The sequence below is a fragment of the Jatropha curcas genome, chromosome 6, assembly GCF_041381405.1.
Source record: "Jatropha curcas cultivar XTBG-Jc1 chromosome 6, XTBG_Jcur_1.0, whole genome shotgun sequence".
Taxonomy (NCBI): Eukaryota; Viridiplantae; Streptophyta; class Magnoliopsida; order Malpighiales; family Euphorbiaceae; genus Jatropha; species Jatropha curcas.
Genome location: NC_143156.1, coordinates 7,707,237 through 7,730,950, shown reverse-complemented (window position 1 = coordinate 7,730,950; position 23,714 = coordinate 7,707,237). Strand labels below are relative to the sequence as shown.

Sequence of the window (23,714 nt, the reverse complement as noted above, 5' to 3'; positions counted from 1 at the left end):
AAAAATAATTTGTGATTGTATATTTTAATATCTTTGTTTTATTTTTGTAATATTTATTCTAATAGACTAAAAATAATTTTGTAGTATATTTTTTCATAGCATCTCATTTCTGGAGTAGAAATGATTACTTTCATCTTGAAATTTCTATTAATAAATGTAACGAGGGATTTTTTTTTTCCAATTGTAATAAAGACATTTTTTTAAACATTTTCAAAAAAGTTGGCACAATTTTTTTTTTTGAATCCAAAAGCAATCTTTCTTTTTTCATTATTTTGACGATATAGCATGTTGTGTCAGGTAGCTTGAAATTTCTGGACATAATTGCATTCTAAAAGCAAATTAAGATTATGATTTTTTATCAGAATAATGTTAAAAGTGCACTATATAAAAAAAAAAAAAAGTGGAATGAACCCTTTGAATTAAAAGGGAAACAAGTGCTATACAAATTATTCAAATAACAAACAAGAAATTTAAATTCAAGTATTCGTATAATAAAATTGAAAGAAAAAGATCGAGATTAGGTCTTTAATTTTAAAAGTGAATCAATTTTAAAATTATAAAAATAATGAATTTTATACTAATTTAAGATTACTTTTCCTAGAACAAAAGCAACGAGTATGGCGATTCCTTCGTCATTATCTGTGGTCACAGTTTGATTTCCTAAGCTGGAGGAGAAAAGAGGCAAAACAATTAATTTTTTCTTTTTATTTCAAATAGTATGTTTTGCATTTAACTAAACTTGAGTTAGTTATTAAATCTAATTTTATATTGTTTTAATCAAAATCCTAATCTTAATTTACTTTTAAGTGTAATTGCAATATACTGGTTAGTTTATAGTACTCTAATTCACTTTTACAATGCAACTGTATTATAAAATATAAAAGCAAATTAATGTATAATTATAATTAGATTGATAAGTTCAGGCTACTGGAATTATAACTATTTAAAAAGTATAAGGTGAAATTGATTTTTTCATTAAAAATTTTTATTTTTAATTTATAAATTTATTACTAATTAATACATTTAGATTAAGTGATTAAGTTGTGTTAAGATCTCAGAAACTGAGGTGTAATAAATTGTGAATCCATCCCTTAATGGATTAATTTTGAGTATATATAGTGGACTTAGAATTGTTTTAAGATAAAGATTACGAATCCTGTATTATCTGTTAATATGAACTTAGTTAAGAGTTTAATATTATTTATTATTGTATGTTAATAGGTTGAAATTTTTTAAAGTCTAATGTCCATTTAAGCCACAATTAATAAATTATTCAATGAATATATGAGTAATGAAGATTGTAGGCAAGTACTTGCCGGAGGGAAAATTTAAGTCAATCTCTTGTCAAGTGAGTTTCAATTGAATTAATGATATTTGAACCACTAGTTGTAGCTGCATATTTGAACAGAGTTATACAGTTTGTTGTCCCAGGTGCTTCCCTGTAAGGCGGAAAATCCTCTGCACATCACCGTATATGGTGGTGCATAAAAGGAAACTTAAAGAAATCATAGCTAATAATATACGGTAAATTTTCCTTTTATTCACATAATAACAATTGTCAGATTACATGGTATCAATTTAGTGGATATGACATTATTTTCTCCATCTTACCTAACTTCAATATCTTTTAAATGTCAATAATTGTTTTTGGTTGCTATTAAAATTTCCAACCCTGTGTCTAATTATAAAAAGGAAAAAGAAAAAAAAAAAAAAGGTTATGCATCAATCATCCCTTCCTTTAAATGACACAGTACATACCATTAATATAATTTATTTTGAAGAATTATAAAACTTGTAGCTTTGGTACTAAAACTGAAGAATTAAAACTTAAAACTAAAGAATTAAAATTAAAAAGTGAGATGAGATGACATAAATTCTTTCTCCATTAATTAGATGTTTTGTGTTCGAATCTTAAGTATGGAGTTTTTTTGAATACTCGAAGGGGAATGATTTGTCTTTTTTTCTAAATCTGCCCGGTGCAAATTTAAATTAATTAAATTAATGGGTTTTTGAAGACTGAATGGCTAAAAAAAAAAAATGTAGAATTAAAGAATGAGGCCAAACCTCGTAATGAAAACAAATTTGTTACTTACTAAAATACAAGTAATAAATTAGTTAATTAAAGACTTGACACATGTCATTCTTAGCTAGCTTGAGGTATGATTATTGCTGCTTATCCACTTATATTCAAACAAAAAATAATACATATATGCAAACCCAACTTATGACATTAACCTTGTCCATATCTGTTCCCGTCATATTTATTTTGCCGCCGTATGCCAAACTTTCAATCGTGCAAAATTTTTTTAAGTTGGCCATCTAACGGTCGTTCTCCTTACGCTCTGAAAGCCTTTGAAAATTAGAATTACGTATCCATCAATGATATTTATATTCACACTTCCACTTCATGTTCCTCACCAGTCCACAAACTCGAATTTCATTTCTTATAGTAATCTGTCTTTCTTTAATTGATTCTCTCTTCTTTTCTCAAGCTTTTTCAGCTCTTAAACAATGGGATCTGAGTTTCTTGTTCATGTGCTGCTTGTTTCTTTTCCTGGCCAAGGCCATGTCAACCCTTTACTTAGACTTGGCAAGCGTCTTGCTTCTAAGGGTTTACTTGTTACTTTCACTACACCGGAGATCACCGGTAGACAGATGAGGAAGTCTGGTAGCATCTCTGATGAGCCTACTCCGGTCGGTGATGGCTACATTCGTTTCGAGTTTTTTGAAGATGGTTGGGGTGATGATGAGCCTAAACGCCAAGATCTGGATTTATACTTGCCTCAACTTGAATTAGTAGGCAAAAAATTGATCCCTGAAATGATCAATAGAAGCGCCGAACAAGGCCGTCCAGTTTCTTGCCTTATAAATAACCCATTCATTCCTTGGGTTTCTGATGTAGCTGAAAGTCTTGGTCTTCCTTCTGCTATGCTTTGGGTTCAATCTTGTGCTTGTTTTTCTTCTTATTACCATTATTACCATGGTCTGGTTCCCTTCCCTAGCGAAGAAGACCCAGAAATAGACGTTCAATTACCTTGTATGCCTCTTCTTAAATACGATGAAGTCCCTAGCTTTTTGTACCCTACAACTCCTTACCCTTTCTTGAGAAGAGCCATTTTAGGTCAATACAAGAGCCTTGATAAACCTTTTTGTATTTTAATGGAGTCTTTTCAAGAACTTGAGCCAGAAATTATTGAATACATGTCAAAACTTTGCCCTATCAAACCTGTTGGTCCTTTATTCAAGAACCCTAAAGCTCCAAACTCAGCAGTTCGAGGAGATATCATGAAGGCTGATGATTGTATTGACTGGTTAGATAGCAAACCACCATCATCAGTTGTTTATGTGTCTTTTGGTAGTGTTGTGTACTTGAAACAAGATCAATGGGACGAGATTGCATACGGGTTATTAGACTCAGAAGTTTCATTTTTATGGGTTATGAAACCGCCACATAAAGATTCTGGTTATGAAGTTCTTGTTCTGCCAGATGGGTTTTTAGAGAAGGCAGGAGATAGAGGAAAAGTAGTACAATGGAGTCCACAAGAGAAAGTTTTGGCTCATCCTTCAGTTGCAGCCTTTGTAACACACTGTGGTTGGAATTCTACAATGGAGGCTCTTTCTTCTGGTATGCCGGTGGTGGCTTTTCCTCAATGGGGTGATCAAGTGACTGATGCCAAGTACCTAGTCGATGTTTTTAAGGTTGGGGTTAGAATGTGCCGTGGCGAAGCTGAGAACAAGTTGATAACAAGGGAGGAAGTGAAAAAATGCTTGATTGAGGCAACTGTAGGTCCAAAGGCAGTAGAAATGAAGCAAAATGCACTGAAATGGAAGGAAGCGGCAGAGGCTGCGGTGGCTGAAGGTGGTTCCTCTGATAGGAACGTACAAGCTTTTGTGGATGAAGTAAGGAGAAGAAGTGTCGAGATACATACTGGTAAGTCAAGTGTTAGCATTGTGGAAAAGGAAAATGTTGACTTGGTCATGGAGCCTGAAATCATCAAAGGAAAGGAAAATGTTGACTTGGTCATGGAGCCTGAAATCAACAAAGGAAAGGAAAATGTTGACTTCGTCAAGGAGCCTGAAATCATCAAGCGAAATGAAAATGTTGACTTGGTCAACGAGGCCAAAAGCAATGGTGAAGTGGAAGAGCCCATAAGCAATGGAAAAGCAGAAGAAATATTGGTGGTGTGATCAAAGCATAGAATGATTTTTATTTTTATTTTAAGAATAAAAATATATTAAGAAGAAAAATACCCTTTGGTGGGGTAGGGTGTGTTGTTTATTTTATTTTCAATTTTCAGTTTCCTGGGAATCTTGTTTTATGGGAATCATGTACCTTAGTAATCTGTTATTATTCTAAGAATGGTCCATTTCCATGTGCTTTACATACCAAATTTTTCTTTCTTCCATTTTAATCTTTTTATTTATATTTCAATAATTTTCAATTATATAAGGCAATAGGTTTTTTTAAATATATGATTTCAGAAAAATGACAAATTTCGATTAAATCTGCAAATTACATGTGATTAATGGAATTATTTATTTATTTATTTGTTGGGAGATTCAACGAATGGAAAGAATATTGAGAGCTATATAATGGAAACATTTCTTCCATTTATTCACCAAATTGATAAAATCTTTTATAGTCAAAAGACCTTTTATGATTATGATCGTCGAAATTTAATTATGTAAAATTTTGAAATGATTTAATTTAATTTTTATTATTTATTTTTGTTCCATTGATAGAAAAATAAGCAAAATAATTCAACTTCAGAGATAAAAAGTAAATTTTTTTATGAAACGAGGTTTAAAAACTTACAACCGCTTATAACATTTTACATTTTTTTTTATTTGATTCATTTTTCATATTTTTCATTTTAACTTTTGTAATTTTATATACAGTTCCTTTGCGATCCTGAGATATAAAGCATTGACTAATAGAATAAGATAAAACGTAGGCACAAGAGTAAATTCTGTGAAATAGAAGAGAACTTTGATATGCAATGCAACCAACATTTTATAGCTCACTTCTGAAATTAAAGCTTTTACTATAGAAAAGCTTTTCCTGGGCTTCTTCCCTTTCGATTGGCTGTCATATCCCATCTCATCTTCTTCCTGGTTTGACTATTAGGTTAGATCATGATTTAACTAGTGTTTTTTATAATCATTTTGTTTAGTTTCTTTTAAATTTCTGTTCCCCTCATCGTACAAAAAAAAAAAAAAAAAAATTACTATGGAAAACTGAGATGCACGTCAAGGAAAGGAAAGAGATGTACTATTATTACTAGAAAGATTTTTGTATCTTGCAAATTTAACCATGTAGCACTTTAAAAATTTACTATCGAATACATAAATTCACCTTTAAATCCTGCAAATTTAACTATGTAACACTTTAAACTTTGTGGATGAGCAATTTTGTATTTAAAAATATTGGTAACCTGTGTCATACACCTATCCGCATTAACAATAACAATTTTTAAGGTTTTCGCTAGTCTTAAGGTGACATTAATTCCAAGAGTTGTGTTCTGAACATATTAAGGTTTGAGTATTGAGATCTATACTTTTTAAGTCTTCAGGGGTCCCAATTTGAATGGAATTAGGACTGTAAGAGACAAAATTAGGGTTTTTGAGAAGCTTCACAAATCCAATTAAGATTGGGGTTTGGAACGAACAAATTTCCCATGATTTGAATTGAATTAGATGCAAGGATGTTTGAGTTACTGCAATTTCCATTAAATTAGGGTTATTAGTTGACAATATGCGATTTTCCATAATTTGATTTTAATTAAGGTTCAGGTGAGATTGAGCAGCCCTGAATTCAAAGAAATTAGGGCTAGAATTGGAGATTTCTCCTATTTCTTGATGTCGAGATATTAGAAAAAACACATGATTCTCACACATGGATGTCAACATATAACTTCTAAGATCAACCATGCTATTTATTATGAAAGTTCCTCCAAACTGCAACTTTGAGTTGATTCAGCCCACATTACTGTGAATTGAGTTTGTGTAAGCTCATATATAGTATTAGTTATCTCCGATTTAGTTCTAGTTATCATTCCGTCTTTAGTGAAATCAATCTCGTGTCGCAACTTGAAATTGCTCATAAAGCAAAGAGAGATCTCTCTCTTCTAAGGCTTGTATACACAATGCATTAGTCATGGTGCTTCGGTTAGGTTAGTTTTGAGTCACGAACGCTATGATTTGGCAGAGATCAATGGTCTACGAAAGTATTTTACAATGGTCTTTATTACTAAGCGCGAAGGAAATAAGGCTTTTGACTGCTACATCTTTATTTATTTTGCAATATCTACTGGGTCCAAGATAATTGTATTAGGATAAGGATTACGAATCCTATAATACAATCAGTTAGAGTTTATTTAGGAGTGTAATATTATTATTTTAATATATTTTATTATTATATGTTAACAGTAGTCTCCCATTAATTATTTGGTCATTTTATGTCTGTTTAGTTTATTACTTATGTATTATTTATTATTATTGTTATTATTATTATAGGCTTTTATCACGTTGCTTTGGGAAGGCTGTCAGAAAATGATGGCTTTATTTTGAGGAGAATGAGGCGTTGGTCTCGGGGGAGGCACTTGAAGAGTTACTTCATTAATGAGGGGACTCTTCAGTGCCTCGCTTGGCCTATATAAGGCACCTTGCTTATTTTATTTATTTCACTCTTCATTTTTTGATCATTAGAGCGTCACTCTCTAGAATTCTCTCTCTAACTTCTCTAAGTAAGCTTTTTATACTTTCTTCTTTCTTTTTTAGAGGTTTGGGTCATGGATTCTCATGGGGATGAAGATGTTCAAGTCTTGCTTGACCAGTCTAGTGACTAGCATGTTTAGGACTTAGACTCAGGGTAGGCAAGGCCAAAGGCAAGAAAGAGAACGTTAGGATTGCTGACATTCCGTCTGACATTGACGGGGCGAGCTATTGGACATATGTTTTACATACAACATTGCGCCAGAGTACAAGTTGATTAGGCCTTTAGAAAATATGAGGGTGACCGAGATATTGGATGAGAATTCCATCATGATGTACGGGGAAAGCTTCCAATCTAGGGTTCGGTTTCCTTTATCCAAGCTCAGAAATCGTTTTTTAATGACTACAACATCACTATCAGCTAGTTACATCCGAACGGCTTAAGGTTCTTGTGCGGAATAATTGCGTTGACTCCCAAGATGGATATGTGGTGTCGGCTTGGGCAGTGTGAGAACTTTACCACTGCTCGGTTCGCCTTAACAAGGAGCATTGCTTTCTTCAAGCAAAGAATAACTACAATATCTTTTGCCAGGAAATCTAAAATTTCTTCCTTTAAGAATTGGAAATCTAGATACTTCATAGTTAGGGGACCTGGAGGGTTTGGGGTGCCGAACCGATGATCTGAGGATCCCCTTCACCATCTTCTTGCCTCGTTTACCCCTTATGATCGGCTCTGTGTGGACTTAATAAAGGCTTAGGGGCTTGGGTCTGTTAACCTAAGGCAGGTGATAGCCAAGGGTTATCCAACCTGTTCTCCTAGCGAACTGAGAAGACCTAGCCCATCTTTCCCTGGTAAATTTTATTCTTAAAGGCTTCGCCTTTGTCATTTACACTAACATCTCTTAATTTTTCTTCTTATTCTTGTGCAGAAATGGCTTCCAAGAAGTCTTAAAGCTCTAAAATGGCGAAGGTTGCTGAAGCAATGAGAAAGAAGGCTGCCACTGAGAGTTCGGAGAGAGAGAGATGCCTTCTATGATTCCCGATATTCAGCGAACTGAAGCTAGCACTGTTGTAGGGGCTACTCCTTTCGAGCTGCCTCCATCAAGTGCATCATTCAAACCTCTAAGAAAAAGACAGAGGGAACCTGTCTCTGTTCCCCCTCATGTTCCTTCTAGGTCGATGGATATCCGAGGCTACTTCCTGCACAAGTATGTAGCAAACTACACTCTTCAGTAGGACAGGCCCAGCCAAGAGATGGCTCAGAACTGTCTTTTCCCTACTAATGCTCACTACTTTGATCATCTGGATGATGTGGCAACCAGAGATCTGATCAAATATGCTTGTTTAAGGCTATAAATGCCAATAGCATGCACTTTGCTCGGATAATCAAGTTAAAGATAGGTTGTATTGAGATGGAAGTGAAGAAAAATCAGATGGAGGATGCCCTGAAGAGTGCTGAAGTTTCCATGAGGGAACAGGAGGCTCAGCATAAGGCAGAGATTGTTGCTCGGGATGTTGATATAGACAAACTGAGAGAGGAGAACTGGGATTTGCTTAATAAGAACAAAGAACTTGAGAGCAAGGTACAAGAAATGGAGAAAGAGCTGTAGAGGTTTCGAGATTAGGAAGGGTTTGAGGAGGATGATCTGGCCAAGGCCTGCTTAAGCTTGAGGACGAACATTATAAACGAGCTGAGGGTGAAGCAGCCAGAGGTGGAATGGAGCTGGGTGAATGAAATTTACCCTATTGAAGCTAAGCACGATGAAGAAGATGGGGGCGGCGAGGAGACTGGGGGTGATGGTGTACCTCAGGATCCGGTGATGGCGTACCTCAGGATCCAAAACGCAGATGGTTCGCCTCTTCAGCCAGAAGGGGATGCATATATCCATGCCATCTCTTTTGAGAGGCAGAATACTGTTGTAGCATAGGCCCAAACTTTTTGTACTTAGTTTATTGTAGGATCTCTTTATAACAACTTATGTAATACTTTTTGGTTTAATGAGAAGAAAAGAGGTTATTGTCCCTTTGTTTAAGCGTTGTGTTTTCTTCTAAATATTTAATTAAGCTAGTGTTGTTCTTCTTCATATCACATGTATACTTAATCTTTCGTATAAAAGAATTGTGTATGTTCGAGCTAATGGACTTGGTGAAGAGGACCGCTTAGGTCAACTGTGTGAACTTAGTATGTCCAGGCTAATGAACTTAGGGAAAAGGATCGCTTGGATCATCTAGGTGAGCTACGTATGTTCAAGCTAATGGAATTAGTGAAAAGGATCGCTTAGGTCATCAGGGCGAGCTATGCATGTTCGAGCTAATGGACTTAGTGGTCATCTGGGTGAACTATGTATGTCCGAGCTAATGGATTTAGTGGAAAGGACCGGTTAGGTCATCAGGGTGAGCTATGTATGTTCGAGCTAATGGATTTAGTGAAAAGGACCGCTTAGGTCATCTAGGCGAACCATGTATGTCCGAACTAATGGACTTAATGGAAAGGATCGCTTAGGTCATCAGAGCGAGCTATATATGTCCGAGCTAATGAACTTAGTGAAAAGGACCATTTAAGTCATTTGGGTAAATCATATATGAAAGCTAGAAAGAAGAAAATTTCTAAGTAAGATCCTTCAAAAAAAAACATAATATATCATGTCTCTTTTATCTTTGAAAAGGCATGATATATTAAGTGAAGAAAATCTGAGGTCTTATTATTATTCAAATATAAATCTACTCTATACATATTACTGAGTGGAGATACAATATGTTTTTTTTAGAATATCGACATTCCATGTCCGAGGTAGCTCAACTCCTTCAATCTTTCTCCACTTATATGTGCTCGGGCCTAACTATTTTGAAACTTTATAGGGACATTCCCAGTTCTGTCCTAATTTACCCATGCCTGCCGAGCCTTTGTTGATCTCTGCCTTTCGCCATACTCTAGCTCCTTCTCCGAACTACATGCTTTAAACTTGCCTATTAAAGTATCTCCTCACCCTTTGCTTATATGATTAATCTCAGACTACAACATCCTCTCTAAGCTCCTCAACCAAGTCTAGACTGGTCTTTAGACTCTCGTTGTTATCAAGCTCTTCATATGCTTTTGTTCTTTTGCTTTGGTCCCATATACTAATGAGAAAGGGGTTTGTCTTGTTGCTTGCCGAGGTGTGGTTCTATATGCCCATAGTACGTTGTTTAGTTTGTCCACCCAGTTAGCCCTTTCTCCATCCAACCTCTTCTTCAAACCTTGTAGGATGGTTCTATTGGTGACTTTGGTAAGACCATTAGTTTATGGGTGAGCTATTGAGGTAAAATGGAGTCTAATGTGCCAGTCTTCACAAAAAGATCTGAAGGCTCCTAAGTTAAATTGCTTTCCGTTGTCAGTAACAATCTTATGGGGGCATGCTATACCTGAATATCACATTGTTCCTGAAAAGGCTAAAACCCCGTGCTGGGGTAATGGTGAGCAAAAGGCCAGGCCGAACCTAAAGGTTATAATTTTGAGGAGGGTTTTCTGGACACCTTATCATATTTTTGGTAGATATTACAATAGCGGACGTGCTAGCGAACATCCTTCTTCATTGTTGGCTAGTAGTAACCCACTAGTAGAATCTTTATAAGCATAGTGTTTGAGCCCTCATGTGTCCCACAAACACCTTCATGGGTCTCCCTTATGATGCAATTACCTTCTTCTTTAGTTATACACTTCGCCCAAAGGAGTGATTTTGACCTTTAGTAGAGTTCTCCATTTTTCACTGCATAATTCGCCGCTCTCCTGCAAAGTTTGATCGTCTCTTGTATATTACTAGGCCAATTGGACTCGTCCAATTGCTGTCAGGTTGGGATACAAGAACTTCTCTCAACTCACAGCTTGCACAGGTTTGGTATTCAATCATCACTTCTCTTGGTAAGTCTTCTTCCTGCACTGCAGCTTTGGCCATGGAATCTACTTCCTTATTGTTCGCCCATTCTATTTAGGTCATCTTCCAAATACAACCCTCTTCCTTTAGCTTGTGTAAGAGAGACAAAGCTAGAGAATGATACTTGACTATATCCAGCTCTGTGGTGGTGAATGTGCTTATAATTTGATTGACCACCAACTGTGAATCTAGGAAAATATGAAGCATTAGAGTTCGTATTCAAAGGGCAACTTAAGCCTTGTGATTAAACCCTCCTATTTGACAGCATTGTTAGTTGTTGAAAAGTTGAGGCACACGGCGTACTGTATCTCTATCTTCCACGGCCCTTATAGGATTATCCCTGTTGTAGCTCCCAAGCTCCCTAAGGCTCCATCAGTGTGCAACTGCTAAGTGTTATAGTTGTGATGCGGTAGTTCGGCTTCGGGCTCGCCATTTTCATTTTTATTAGAAAACTCGGCCACAAAGTTTGCAAGTACCTGATATCAAATTCTCCTAATCTGATTGACAATTCTACCAATCTGCCAAAAGTTTCGGCTCGGTGTAGGATCTTTTTCAGAGGGTGATTAGTTTAGACAATTATAGTGTATGATTGGAAGTAGTGGTGCAATCGGTTCGTCGAAGTCAGGATGGCGAACGCCAACTTTTTAATATTGGATACCATAGCTTAGAACCCCTAAGGACTTTGCTAATGTATAAATAAGATACTGTTCGCTTTCCTCTTCTCTAATCAATACTGATGCCATAGAGTTTCAGTAGCAGCTAAGTACAAGTACAAGGACTCATCTTTTTTGGGTCTACTCAGAAGGGGAGTGAAAGACAGGAAATCCTTAATCTTCTCAAAGGCGAGCTGGCATTTTTCATCCCACAGAAAACCTTTCAATTGTCTTAGGGTTCAGTATAAAGGAATGCACCTTTGGCCGAGCAGGAGATAAATCATCCTAAGGCTGTAATTCAACCTTTCAACTATTGAACTTCATGAATGCTAGTGGATGCTTGCATCTCCAGAATTGCCTTGATCTTCTCATGATTCGCCTCAATCCCTTTTTGTGATATTATAAAAGCCAAAAACTCCCCCCTAACTCCGAATGTGCATTTGTTTAGATTGAGCTTCATATTAAACCTATTCAGGATTTCAAATTCTTCTTGTAGGTCTCTAGGATGGTCGATAGCTCGAGTGCTTTTTATTATCATATCATGTACATATACTTCTACGATTTGCCCTATCTGATCTTGAAACATACTATTGACCAACCTCTGGTATGTGTCTCCTGCGTTCTTTAATCCAAATGGCATGACTTGATAATAATAAATTCCCCTATCAGTGATGAAGCTCATCTTTCCCTCATCCAATTTGTTCATTCTTATCCGATGGTATCCAGCTTCTACATCCATAAAACTACATACTTCATAGCGGGCTGTTGAATCTACCAGTTGATCTATATTGGGCAGAGGGTAAGTATCTTTGGGGCATGCCTTGTTCAGATCGATAAAGTCAACATATAATCTCCATTTTCCATCAGACTTCGGTGGCAAAACTACTTTCGCCAGCCATTTTGGATAATTCACCTCTCTTATAAACCCTACTTTCAAAAGTTTATCCACCTCAATTGCTATAACCTGCTGTCTCTTTGGACCATGATTTTGCTTTTTTTTTTTTTTTTTGCTTTATCAATTTAAATCTTGGGTCAGTGCTGAGCTTGTGGGATATGGTATTATGATTGATACCAACTATGTCTTCTGTGGTTCAGGCGAAGCTGTTGACAATATCCCCTAAATCTGTCTTAATATTATCTTGTACCTCTCTTGATAGATCGACTCCCAACGTTAAGTTCTTCCCCTATTTCACTTCCCATGTGATCAGCTCGCCACAGGTGTTGGGCTGGAATCTGCATTATGTCTTGGGATATCAAAGGGTTAGTGTTCAGTTGATTTTGTGGGTGGTTCTTCTTCTAGCATCCGCATAATTGGTAGGGCAAGAGGTAACTCTTTCAGTGCTATCATATATGCTTCCCGAGCTATTTTTTGGTCTCCCTAATAGCGACTATTTCACCCTTGTCGGAGTAAAACATCATAGTAAGATACCTGATGCATGTGGCCACTTACAATCCATATAGGGCTGGTCTTCCCAATGTGGCATTGCATGGAAAGAGAATGTCTACTACCATGAACTCCAATTTGAGTTTCCTTGATGAGACTTTGGCTTCGAGCTCTAGGGTTATATATATAGATCTAGACACTTGTACAAGTTTTCTTCTCAGGCTAACTAGAGGGGTTTGGACAGGTTTAAGCTTCGCCTGATCTAGTTTCAAAGCCTTGAACACTTCCATGGTCAACAAGTTCATTGCATTACCTTCATCCACCAAGATTCTTTTTACTAGAAAGTTTTTCAACAATTACTAGGGCATCATTGTGTGGGGTATGTACAAGTTCGCCATCGGCCTTAGAGAATGATATGGGCGACCTAGTGCTCGATTTCTACTAGGATAAGTGGAATAGATTTTCCTAGCTCTTCTTTTCCTAGTTGAATTGCTATCGCCCCTCGATGAGCCACCAAATATGGTGTGGATTGTGCCTATGGTATGAAATTCTTTCACCTGCTTGTCCTTCTGTTCGCTTTCCCTTTAAGTTCTCCCAATAAATTGCCTTAGTTCGCCTCTTTGCATAAGGTGTTCTATCTCTTTCTTTAATTGCCAGCAGACTTCAGTCTTGTTGCCTACATCCCTATGGAACTCACAATACTTGCTTTTATCTTGATGGTTGGAGGTATCCTCCTTCATCTTTCTAGGATAATAGAACTGAATTTGATCGCCATGTTCTCTTACTCAGGATAAAATTTTTGAGCATGGTCTATTCAAAGGAGTAAACTCCCGATCTTATTGTGGTCTGCCATCTCTTGAGTATGGCATTCGAATAGAGTAACTGGTTCATGGGAATCGGATGGGTGACCTCGTTTAGGGCAATCGTCTCCTTACCGTGGATGGGTGTCTTCTATGTCTATACCTTTCTTCTTTAGGCGATTTATGCTGTTGTGCCACATAAGCTTCATTTAATTTGGTGTATTTGTGAGCTCGCCCCATGAGTTCGACGAAGGTCAGGGGGGTCTATACTTAAACTCTTAAACAACTTGTTTTACCTATAATTATTTGCCATGGCGCTAATGGCCACCTCATCATTCAAGTTCTCCACTTGCATCGCCATTTTTTGAAATTTCAATACGTATTGCCTTAGGCTCTACCCCTCTTCTCTTTTTAAATCTACCAAGTCAGATGATATTTTTCTAGATGTTACACATGTTATGAAACGAGTTCGAAATGCTGTGGCTAATTGGGAGAAGGAATGAACGGGTCCTGTTTTGAGTGTTTGATACCACTCTTGAGCTACTCCTTTCAGGGTAGTTAGGAAGACCTTGCACATTAGATCTTCCGAGTTGGTTTGAAGGTGCATCATTATTCAGAAGGTCGCCAGATGGCTTCGGGGATCGGTAGATCCATCATATGATTGGAAAGCAGGAAGTTCGAACTTTGGTTGGAAGGCTGCAGCCAAAATATCAGTTGACAAGGGCGAGTCTTATCGGGGACTATAATCCCCTGTTTCTCCTATCTCTCTATGCTTCCGAACCAATTCCTTGACAACATTCCAAAGATTAGCTCCATCCAAGATTGGCTGAGTGTGACTTAGCTCTTGGCTACTAGGGTTAGTCGCATTAGGGTCTACCTTCGATTCCGCCTCATGGTATCCATTAAACACTAAATGACTTAGGTATTTAGGTGAGGTTAGAGGGAGGCTATATTCTAGGTGGGGAAGGTTTGTCGGCCTGGTGGATGGTAGTATCTAGGCTGAGGGTTCTCTAAGGGGCATTTCAGCATGGTGGTTAACTGTGAATAAGTCTGAGCTAGAGCAGCTGCTATCTGGGGGTCAGTGGTTGTTGGAGGGCGAATGTGGATTGTTGGTTGGCCTCGCCACCGGTGTTGTCTTGGCCTTCCATGTTGAGGGGTTTACTGGAACCATTAACCATAGGAATTGAGAAAAACTGTGGGATTTTTTTTTTTTTTAAAGTTTGGAGGTGTGTTCTACGCTCTCCACACACAATTGTTAAACTCTCACAATTTGATGTGTAATAAATTGTGAATTAATCCTTTTTTGGAGTAAATATTATTATTTTAATATATTTTATTATTGTATGTTAATACATACTATTTGTAAAGCCGTTGAACTTTATTATCATTCTCCTTATAAAGAGTTTCTATTGATTATTAAATCTGATTCTCATAATGCAGTCTGTTGGGTAAATTATGAAGAAAAAAAGACCTTGAAAGTAGTGACCTCTTTCTTTTGCTTCTCATTATTAAATGTTAGTTTTGTTCATATCCCCAAGGTTAATGACATCTTTTGCTGATATAATAGAAAAAAAGGGTGTGGACACTGCTACTTTTTTTTGGGCTTGGATTTAGTTTTGGCTAAAGCAATTCTTTCTTCAGTTTATAATTTGAAGGACTACTTAACCTGTATTTTATCTTTCTAATACGTAACATGGGTTCATTGCAAAAGGTTTGTTTGTTCTTTATCTCAAGAATAGGCTTCTGTTTGTAACTTGTTTTCTTTGTTTACATGTAATACGGACAAGTTTTGTCACTTGGCATTCTCTAACTAGGTTGGGTGCATTGAGAGAGTTTATTGCAAGAAAGTTGAAAAAACTATTTATAAATCTTTTATATCAAATTTGGAAATAGTATATCATCCTTTTAAATACATCTATAGACTAAATTTACGAATATATTATGAGTAATTCCCTAACCCATATATGTATTTTGTATTCCTATTTAACCAATAAAAAAAATAGGAAAAGCGAAAGATTGATATTATACCATTCAATTTAATGTCATTCACCGGTACACTACAAAAAAAATGGCATTTTGCAACCGATAAATGCCAAAAAATCGGTCGCTAAATTCAATTAGCGACCGATTTGCAACCGATATTTGTTGGTCGCAAATATGCTCGTCGCAAAATATTTTGCGACCCATTTTTTCGTCAGTCGCAAATTTGCGACCGATAAATCGGTCGCAAAATGGTCACAGAAAATTCTGTCGCAAGTCGGTCGCAAATCGTAAATTTAAAATTTTTATTTGTGGTCGCTAATCGGTCGCAAAATTGAAAAAAATTAAAAAAAAATAAATATTATTGTAAAACCATAATTTTTCTCACCTGTGAAAATTGACATATATATATATATATATATATATATATATATATCACAAACACAATTCAAAAACAATATAAAAATGTAACAAAACATCACAAAACAAATGACAAACTAAAAAGAACACCAATATCAAAACCAACTCAACTCCATAAAAAAAAAAAAAAAGAAAGAACTAAAATCAGTGAACTTATTCAACATATATTATAGCCACCCAGAAAAATATGTTCCACTTCTACATTAATAACAGTTGCAAATACAGTGCTTTGCAGCACCATATTCCAACTCCTTATGTTGTAGCCTATAAATTAAGGTGACATGGCCCTTCTTTTAAAAAAATTGTCACCCGATGTTACTTTCATCTTCTCTTTCAATTTGCTTTTTTTTTTTTTTTTGGACAACATCCTTTACCTGGCTCTTCAACATGTCAATCATCTATGGCTCACTGCACCGCTCATTATTGCTGGGTACTGCAGAACTTGGTATCCGAAGGGATTCACTAGTTCCGCAACGTTCCCAATTGCAATATCATTTTTTCTCGAAAATAATTTTCACAACTGCTCTACATATTGTCAAACAACAATTATATTGCGACATTAAACGGTCATAATTTTGGGTAACAGAAATTTATCATTAACATATGATAAATATACTACTATGATTCATCCCTTCGTTACAATGAGTTTAGGTTGCATTACCTTATTCATGACTCTGACAAATACTCGGATGATAGCACGGTACACATTACCTTTGCCAACATATAATTAGCAAGAGAGACAACCCAATATATACAAAATGTAACAAGTGTAAAAGGTATGATTTATTATTAGCTCTTGTAACAAGTGTAAAATATCAAATGCTTGAAACTAAAAAGCAATAAGTAGACCTCATATTGGGAAGATAACAATAAAATGAAAAGTACTTCAACCTTGGAGCTACATATTTAATGGTAATCATAATTTTAATCTTTGTATCCTAAAATAGTAACTACAAACTTGAATAAATGGTCCATTGATTAGGAAATAGTTCAACTTTAATTGGAAAGAGTTACAACTTTAACTTCAAAGTATAAGCAAATTGACACATTATTCAAACTGACTTTAAATTTGTCCATCAAATCTTTTTCTATTTTGTAACTCCTTATCTGCTGCCATTGGTAAATTACAAATAATTTTAATTTGAATATAACATATTTTCCTATTCTAAACTGCATGTTGATTATATCATGTCATTACCATGCAATGTTAGTCTTATTATTTAACGTCTTATTTTTCTCACTTGATTTATTTGTGATCCAATATCTGCATATAAAAATTAATCCTTTTGTTTGCATTTATCAAAGGGTAGAAATAGGGGATAGAAGAATTCTTCAGTACTGAGTATAATTAGCCCCTAATTAGACCCTAATAATTATTTAGTTTATTCATATTTCTTGTGCTAATTGCATGCAATTTCACTTGTGGCTAAATCTTTCAAGTCCTAAACTATTACTTCAAACATGTATCATACATAATAAGCTTTTTGAATCATCTAATATAATTGATATGGTCTTTGAATGTATGACCAGAATATAGCACTTAGCCTAAAAAAACTACTTTAATATTCACTTATATCCACTCTCATTGGTCAATATATGATACTACAAAATTTGCAAAACAATATTCACAAATAATAGGACATGGAGATCGCACTAGGATGCACAACTGGTGGTTGCTCCATTCCAATTGTCCTCTTCTATATTAATGAATTTAAAAACATTAAAACACACTTTGATTTAACAAAAACAGACTACTATTTGGTTAAAACTTCATAATCATAACGAAAATAAGTTACTATTTTCCAAACCAGATTTTCCAAATAAAAAAAATCACAACAAACAGTTTGCTACCATTTATGGTCTCCTTAACGTGTAAAGAGAAAGATGAATAAGAGTGTCTCGATCAAATAAGGCATGATAATTAAAAATTAAAAAAAAAAACAAAGATAAAAAATAACAATTACAGAATGATTAACAAGGAGATGTCAATCAACTTTTAATAATGAAAAAATTAAATCAATTTGTAATTACTTGTGAATCTTCACCCGATGAATGCAGCTGAATCTGAGAAGAGGATAGGATAATACAACGAAGAGAAGAGATGAAAGGGTTTTGTTGAGGTATTTTTGTTCAATTCAGCTGGGCATCTCTAAAACATGGCGTGCATTTGGACTCTCTAATATTTTGCCCTAAAAAATTATATGGGTAGTGGTAGATATTTAACAATTCGCCCCTAATTTAGTGCCCTAAAAAAAATCAAAAAAAAAAAAAAATCGCAAGACTTACCTCAACTTGTGTCCAAATAGCAATAGAGTGACCGGAGTTGCAATGGAGCAAAGATGGCGGTGACAGGCAGGCTGGAGCGGCGTCAGGATGGACTGGAGTGGCGCTATGAACGGAGGAGAGGAGAGGAGGAGGAGAAGAAAGAAAGAAGAAAGAAGAAGGAGGGCGTCTGGCATTTAAAGCCCTAAAATTTGCGACCGACTGGTCGGTCGCAAATGTCCTTAATATCGGTCGCAATTTTTTAACTCGGCAACGTCGTTTTACTTCGCAATACAATTGCGACCGATTTGCGAGTCGCAAAAAATCGGTCGCAAATCAGTCACAAATCGGTCTCAGAACTTATTCCTAATTTTGAAGCGCGCAATTTTGCGACGGAAAAAACGTTGTCGCAAATCGGTCGCAAATCCGTAGTACACTAGTCGCAAACTGAAAAACAAACTCGCGGAAATTTTTAGCAATTCGGTCGCAAAATTGCGACCGATTTTAGGCGGTCGCAAAAATCGGTCGCAAATCAGCGATTTTTTTGTAGTGGGTTGAATCATCTAAAAAAAAAAAAACGATAACAACCATCATGAAGTTTTCTTACCAGTTATAGAGAATACCCCAATTTTGGGAACAGGTACAGTTGTTATTGCCTAATCAATGAAGCCAATTTGAAGTTTCATAACACCACGTAAAAATCGAGAAGAAAATGGTGAGAGGTCTAGACTTAGTCAGACTTAATCTGTAAAGAAGTGATTTTGTGTGGAATCATGAGAAAGACGGCAAGGCTTTGAAGGTGGATCCTTCGACAATGACGCAGTAGTAGTGTTTCGAATCCGAGAAAATCTGGGTAATTGGGTTTTGGGAGGAAAGTTAATGATAATAGAGGAGTTGTTAAGGGTATTTTAAAGAGAAATATTGCATCTCTCTCGTACTAAAAAACGAAATAAAATAAATGGAAGGACTAATTTGTAACGGAATAAAACTACGGGGACATTATAGTGTATTTATTTAAAATACAAGAATAACTACTTATAGGTAATGAAGTAAACGTTTTGTCATTAATGTACAAGAATACAGAGGGATAACAGGGGTTCTATGTTTTCGAAGAAATGGTGAAGCTGTTCTTTATGTGCAATCTGGAAATTTGGCTTCATATATATGATCCTGATACTAGGAAAATATCTATATCTCTACTTTTGGTTCAATAATTATAGCTGTTATCGATTTTATAATATGTATACATAGATTAATTAAGAGTCTTTTTTTACTTGTGAAACCGTGGGATTGCAAGATCTTTAAAATATACAAGAGTATCTACTCATAAGAAAGAGTTTCGTTACTCTTGAATTCTAAAGAAGAGAATGAATATGAACGCTCATATTATCTCTTTAATTTATTTAGATTTTATTTAAGAATTATTAATTCAAGGAAAATATTAATATAGTTACATGGCTAAACTATTAAAAAATTACGAATATATTATGAGTAATTCCCTGACCCGTATATGTATTTTGTATTCCTATTTAACCAAAAAAAAAACTATAGCTAATTGAATAATTAGATTAAAAATTTTGTGTAAATTGTTGCTAATTAAATAATTAAATTCAATTCACTAAATATGGCAGACAAAAACAGAAAATCGAAAAATCTGTCACTAAATCAGCTCTTTAGTATAAAACGAAGAGCATAAGGGAAGGAAAGCAATAATGAAATATGAACTGTTAAGGAAAGCAATAATGAAATATGAACTGTTATAGCTTTTTTCTTCTTTTTCCAATACGCGCATTCTTTAGTCCACTTTTCCTCCCTTTCTTCTGCGAAGTTGCTTGGAAAAGACTTGGATTGGGAGACTAGTCTTAGTCTTGGCAATTGGCTATGAACAGTAATTTAGCGAAATTATTACGTGGGACATGTTTGGTTTTGTAGAAAATGGATTGCCAGGCGAAGACTAGCTAGAGATGACTTAGTTTCTTCAATTTTCCTATATAAATGGTCACCGGAGCCAGAAGACTTGGGATTATAACATACAACAGAAAATTAAGCAACACCTAACTTAGAAAATGAGCATTGCAATTAGAGTTGCTGTTATGGTAGGCATGGTGTTATGCCTTGCCTCCATTGCAAATGCTGCACAAGGCCTTGCCGTTTGGTATAGTAGGAAATCCTCGCCTCCTTATACTCGTAAGTATATATTTGTCTCTCTTTTCTCTATTTATATCCCAACGAATTGATATAACTAACAACTGATTCAAATATGTTCAGCTTCAAAATGCTACGGAAATCAAGATAATGGGCTAATGGTTGCTGGCGTAAGCGATGCCCTGTGGAATAATGGAGCAGCATGTGGAAGAAGGTACAGAGTGAGTTGCATCGGAGGTGCAAACAAAGCACCACATCCTTGCAAAGGAGGCAGTGTTGTAGTGAAGATCGTGGATTATTGTAGTAGAGGCTGCCAGGGAGACATTAATCTCTCACAAGATGCCTTCTCCCAAATTGCTGATACTGATGCTGGCATAGTCAGAGTTCAATATGACCAGTAAGCTAGCCTTCGATCAGAAAACTCTCAAACTTGAAATCCGATTTTATTTTTATACTCGAACCTGTTTTAATTCCTGTGGATTTCTCCATAATTTGCAGGGTTTGAAGCTTTCATGGGGAGGAGAGTTTGTCAAGGACAAGTTATGTTTTAAGTACTATAAAATAAGCCGTATAATCATTGATCAATGAGGTTGGCTACTTCTGCTTCAAGAATGTAATATTAGCTACTGTCAAGTCATACATAAGACGATGGGAATACCAACAAAAATAAATATTAAAAAAAAAAAAAAACTCATGTGAGAATAATAAATTTTAAGGGATAACATGAGGCTCTTTGAAATACAGTTCTTTAAATTTGCATTTAATTAATTATTATATGCTAATCCATCCGACAATTAGATTTATTTTGTATAAACCACCAGTATCCGGACCATATTATCAGGGACTTCCTAATCCGACTCGAGGCTTAGTCACAATTAAGGCTATTCGTCCCTCTCTGTATGTGTATCTAATATCGAACCTGAGAGTTCTTCCCATGTGCTCAGCCTGCATTACCAACTGAATCATAGTCTGTAAGTCATCTGAGCCACAACCCGTAGGTCATCGGGCAATAAAATTTGAAATAAAAGATTCATGCATAATTGCAACTTGGCAAGTCTATTGGGGAGTTTGATAACTTTTCCCGGTATTTCTAGTAAAATAAATTTATTTTGTTGATAAAAAAAATATATTTGCAAGAAATATTATATACTTGTAGTCTTAAAAAAAAAAATAGAGCATATAAAACAGAAATGAAAAATAAATCCAAGATGATTGTAGCAACAACCGATAATTAAAATGGAAAGAAAAATAATCAAAGGTATAGAAGACATCTCAAAGCCTTCCCATCCTTGAGCAACCCAAAAGCTTCATTAATCTTTTCAAAAGGAAGTTCATGTGTTATAAAACCATCAAGATTTACGACCCCTCTCATGCATTCTCTAGCAAGTTGAGGCAATTGGCTCTTCCCTTTGAAGTTCCCGAACACTGTTCCGACCATGCTCCGGCCATCAAACAACTCCATTGGATGGAGAGGTAACATTTTCGGACTTGGATAAATTCCTACTAACACTGTCTTTCCCCATCCCTGTCATTTTTGTCATAAAAAAATAAAAAAAAAAAAAAATTCTTCATAATCACTAACATTTGTTGAATTAAAAGGAAGATCGTAGAGTTTCCAAGTTACATCGTGAGTGGACAAGAAAGCTTCTCGAAGAACCTCTAAATTTCCAGTACATTCAAAGCTGTAACCTACACCTCCATCTGTCATTTCTCTAATTATCTGTAACATAATTAATTTCTCTGATTATTAATAATATGTGATTAGTCACTAATTAAGTACACTGATTAATGATTGATGACCCTAACCTCATTAACTGGCTTTGATTCATCCTTTGGGTTTACAAATTTTGTCATTCCAATTGCTTTACCTGTAAAAAAATTGGTTGTTCACATACTTGCTCGATGTTGAAATTAATAGAAACAGAGTAAAATACCTCTGGTGAATTTTTCTGGATTGACATCAACGCCTATGATTTTTGATGCTCCTCTAGCTCGAGCTCCTTCTGCAACCTAGTTTCAGTAGTCACATGAACTTGGGTTTGTTTGTTAAAATTTTCTTTCTTCTTCTCTGCAATCTTTGTTGATTGTGATCAACAAGTTGAATACAAATTTCAAAAAAATAATTAAATGGAACATACTGCAAGTCCCAAAGCACCCAAACCAAAAATTGCAACAGTTGATCCAGCTTGTATGTTGGCAGCATTCCACGCAGCTCCCACCCCTTAATTTTCATCGATAGTTAGTTGTCAGTTGAGCCTACATTTCCAAATTCATGTTCCTTAGTGAAATATTTACCTGTGGATACGCCACAACTTAACAAGCTTATCTTCTTGAGTGGAGAATTTGGATCAATCTTGACAAGACAAGCAGAGTCAAGCACCGAGTATTCAGTAAAAGTGGAGGTGTTGAGAAAATGAAAAATGGGTTCTCCTTCTTTCGTGGAAAACCTACATTTTCCATCATTTTCCATTACGCTTTTGTACGGGTTAACCCTGAACTTTTTACACAGATTTGTCATTTCATTTTTACAGTATTCACAATGTCCACATTCTCCATTGAAGATCGGAATCACATAATCTCCTTCTTTCATGTCTCTCACACCTTCTCCCACGCTCTCAACCATTCTGCATGCACCCTTTATTTGTCTATATTTTTATATAGAAAAACATTAATTCAAAAGGGTATACTAAAATGTATGACTTACCCGACTGCTTCATGGCCTAAGATTCGTGGAAATGCTCGTTGAGCTTCGTTCTTTGAAAAAATAGAAATTAAATTAATCATTTTGTAGTTCTTGTTATCTTCTTTTTCTTAATAAAAAATTCAAATATGTTTTGCTGTTCAAAAAAATTAATCATTTTGTAGATATATACACACACGCGTTAATTAAGAACCAATTATAATAATTACCTCGCCTTTCCAAGCGCTAAGATCAGTATGACATATTGAAGTATAGAGGATCTTGATTCGGACCTCCATTTTTTGAGGAGGATCAACTTGAATCTTTTCAAGAAGAAAGGGTTGTTGCGGGCCTCTCACCACCGCAGCTTCACCATGTTTGAACAGAAATTGATAATATAACCATATATGATGGATCAATTCTAAACATGAAAATGATGATGTACACCTTACCTTTGCAAGTAATGATCTTTCCGGCTGTCTCTGTTGAATTAAACAAACTCTGCCCATGAAAGTCTCTTAATTTTCTAGCTTCAACTTCATGTAGGCTGGCCATTTTTCAATATGCAATCAATGTGCTCTATTGATCTTTCAAGGTTGATACATATTATATACTAGCAGGATAAGAGATCTTATAAATCTAGTTCAAAGATAAAGATTACAACTTACAAGACAGCAACTTTTCCGGTTCAAGTTCAAAGGTAAAAAAACTTAACCACACGCAACCCTATTCTCTCTTACTTCTCTGTTTTCTCTTTAGTATTCT

At 35.5% G+C, this 23,714-nt stretch overlaps 3 protein-coding genes and 1 long non-coding RNA gene across 5 annotated transcripts; 2 read left to right on the top strand and 2 right to left on the bottom strand.

Moving 5' to 3' along the window:
- The first annotated feature begins 2,352 nt into the window (after positions 1-2,352).
- On the top strand, positions 2,353-4,391 carry LOC105637123 (gallate 1-beta-glucosyltransferase 84A24). The gene has a single exon (XM_012220533.4). It carries the CDS (start codon positions 2,512-2,514, stop codon positions 4,186-4,188), a length of 1,677 nt encoding a protein of 558 aa, XP_012075923.3. The 5' UTR covers positions 2,353-2,511; the 3' UTR covers positions 4,189-4,391.
- An 11,610-nt stretch (positions 4,392-16,001) lies between these two features.
- On the bottom strand, positions 16,002-18,598 carry LOC149495476 (uncharacterized). The gene is made up of 2 exons (XR_016321095.1): positions 18,149-18,598; positions 16,002-18,051 (listed from the first exon to the last, which is right to left on the bottom strand). It is a non-coding gene; the product is annotated as an uncharacterized LOC149495476 (long non-coding RNA).
- A 1,525-nt stretch (positions 18,599-20,123) lies between these two features.
- Positions 20,124-21,008, top strand: LOC149495475 (EG45-like domain containing protein). The gene is made up of 3 exons (XM_089722201.1): positions 20,124-20,311; positions 20,393-20,666; positions 20,768-21,008. The coding sequence occupies exons 1-3, from the start codon at positions 20,191-20,193 to the stop codon at positions 20,772-20,774; spliced, it is 402 nt and encodes a 133-aa protein (XP_089578327.1). The 5' UTR covers positions 20,124-20,190; the 3' UTR covers positions 20,775-21,008.
- Positions 21,009-21,356: 348 nt separating this feature from the next.
- On the bottom strand, positions 21,357-23,708 carry LOC105637264 (alcohol dehydrogenase-like 3). Of its 2 annotated transcripts, XM_089722199.1 has the most exons (9): positions 23,402-23,708; positions 23,180-23,316; positions 22,974-23,023; positions 22,565-22,893; positions 22,408-22,490; positions 22,204-22,279; positions 22,076-22,137; positions 21,894-21,989; positions 21,357-21,794 (listed from the first exon to the last, which is right to left on the bottom strand). In XM_089722199.1, the coding sequence occupies exons 1-9, from the start codon at positions 23,502-23,504 to the stop codon at positions 21,522-21,524; spliced, it is 1,209 nt and encodes a 402-aa protein (XP_089578325.1). In that variant the 5' UTR covers positions 23,505-23,708; the 3' UTR covers positions 21,357-21,521. The 2 variants fall into 2 exon arrangements, with proteins under 2 accessions (XP_089578325.1, XP_089578326.1); XM_089722200.1 differs by lacking the exons at positions 23,180-23,316; positions 23,402-23,708 and having other exon boundaries at positions 22,974-23,094.
- Between the last annotated feature and the right edge of the window lie 6 nt (positions 23,709-23,714).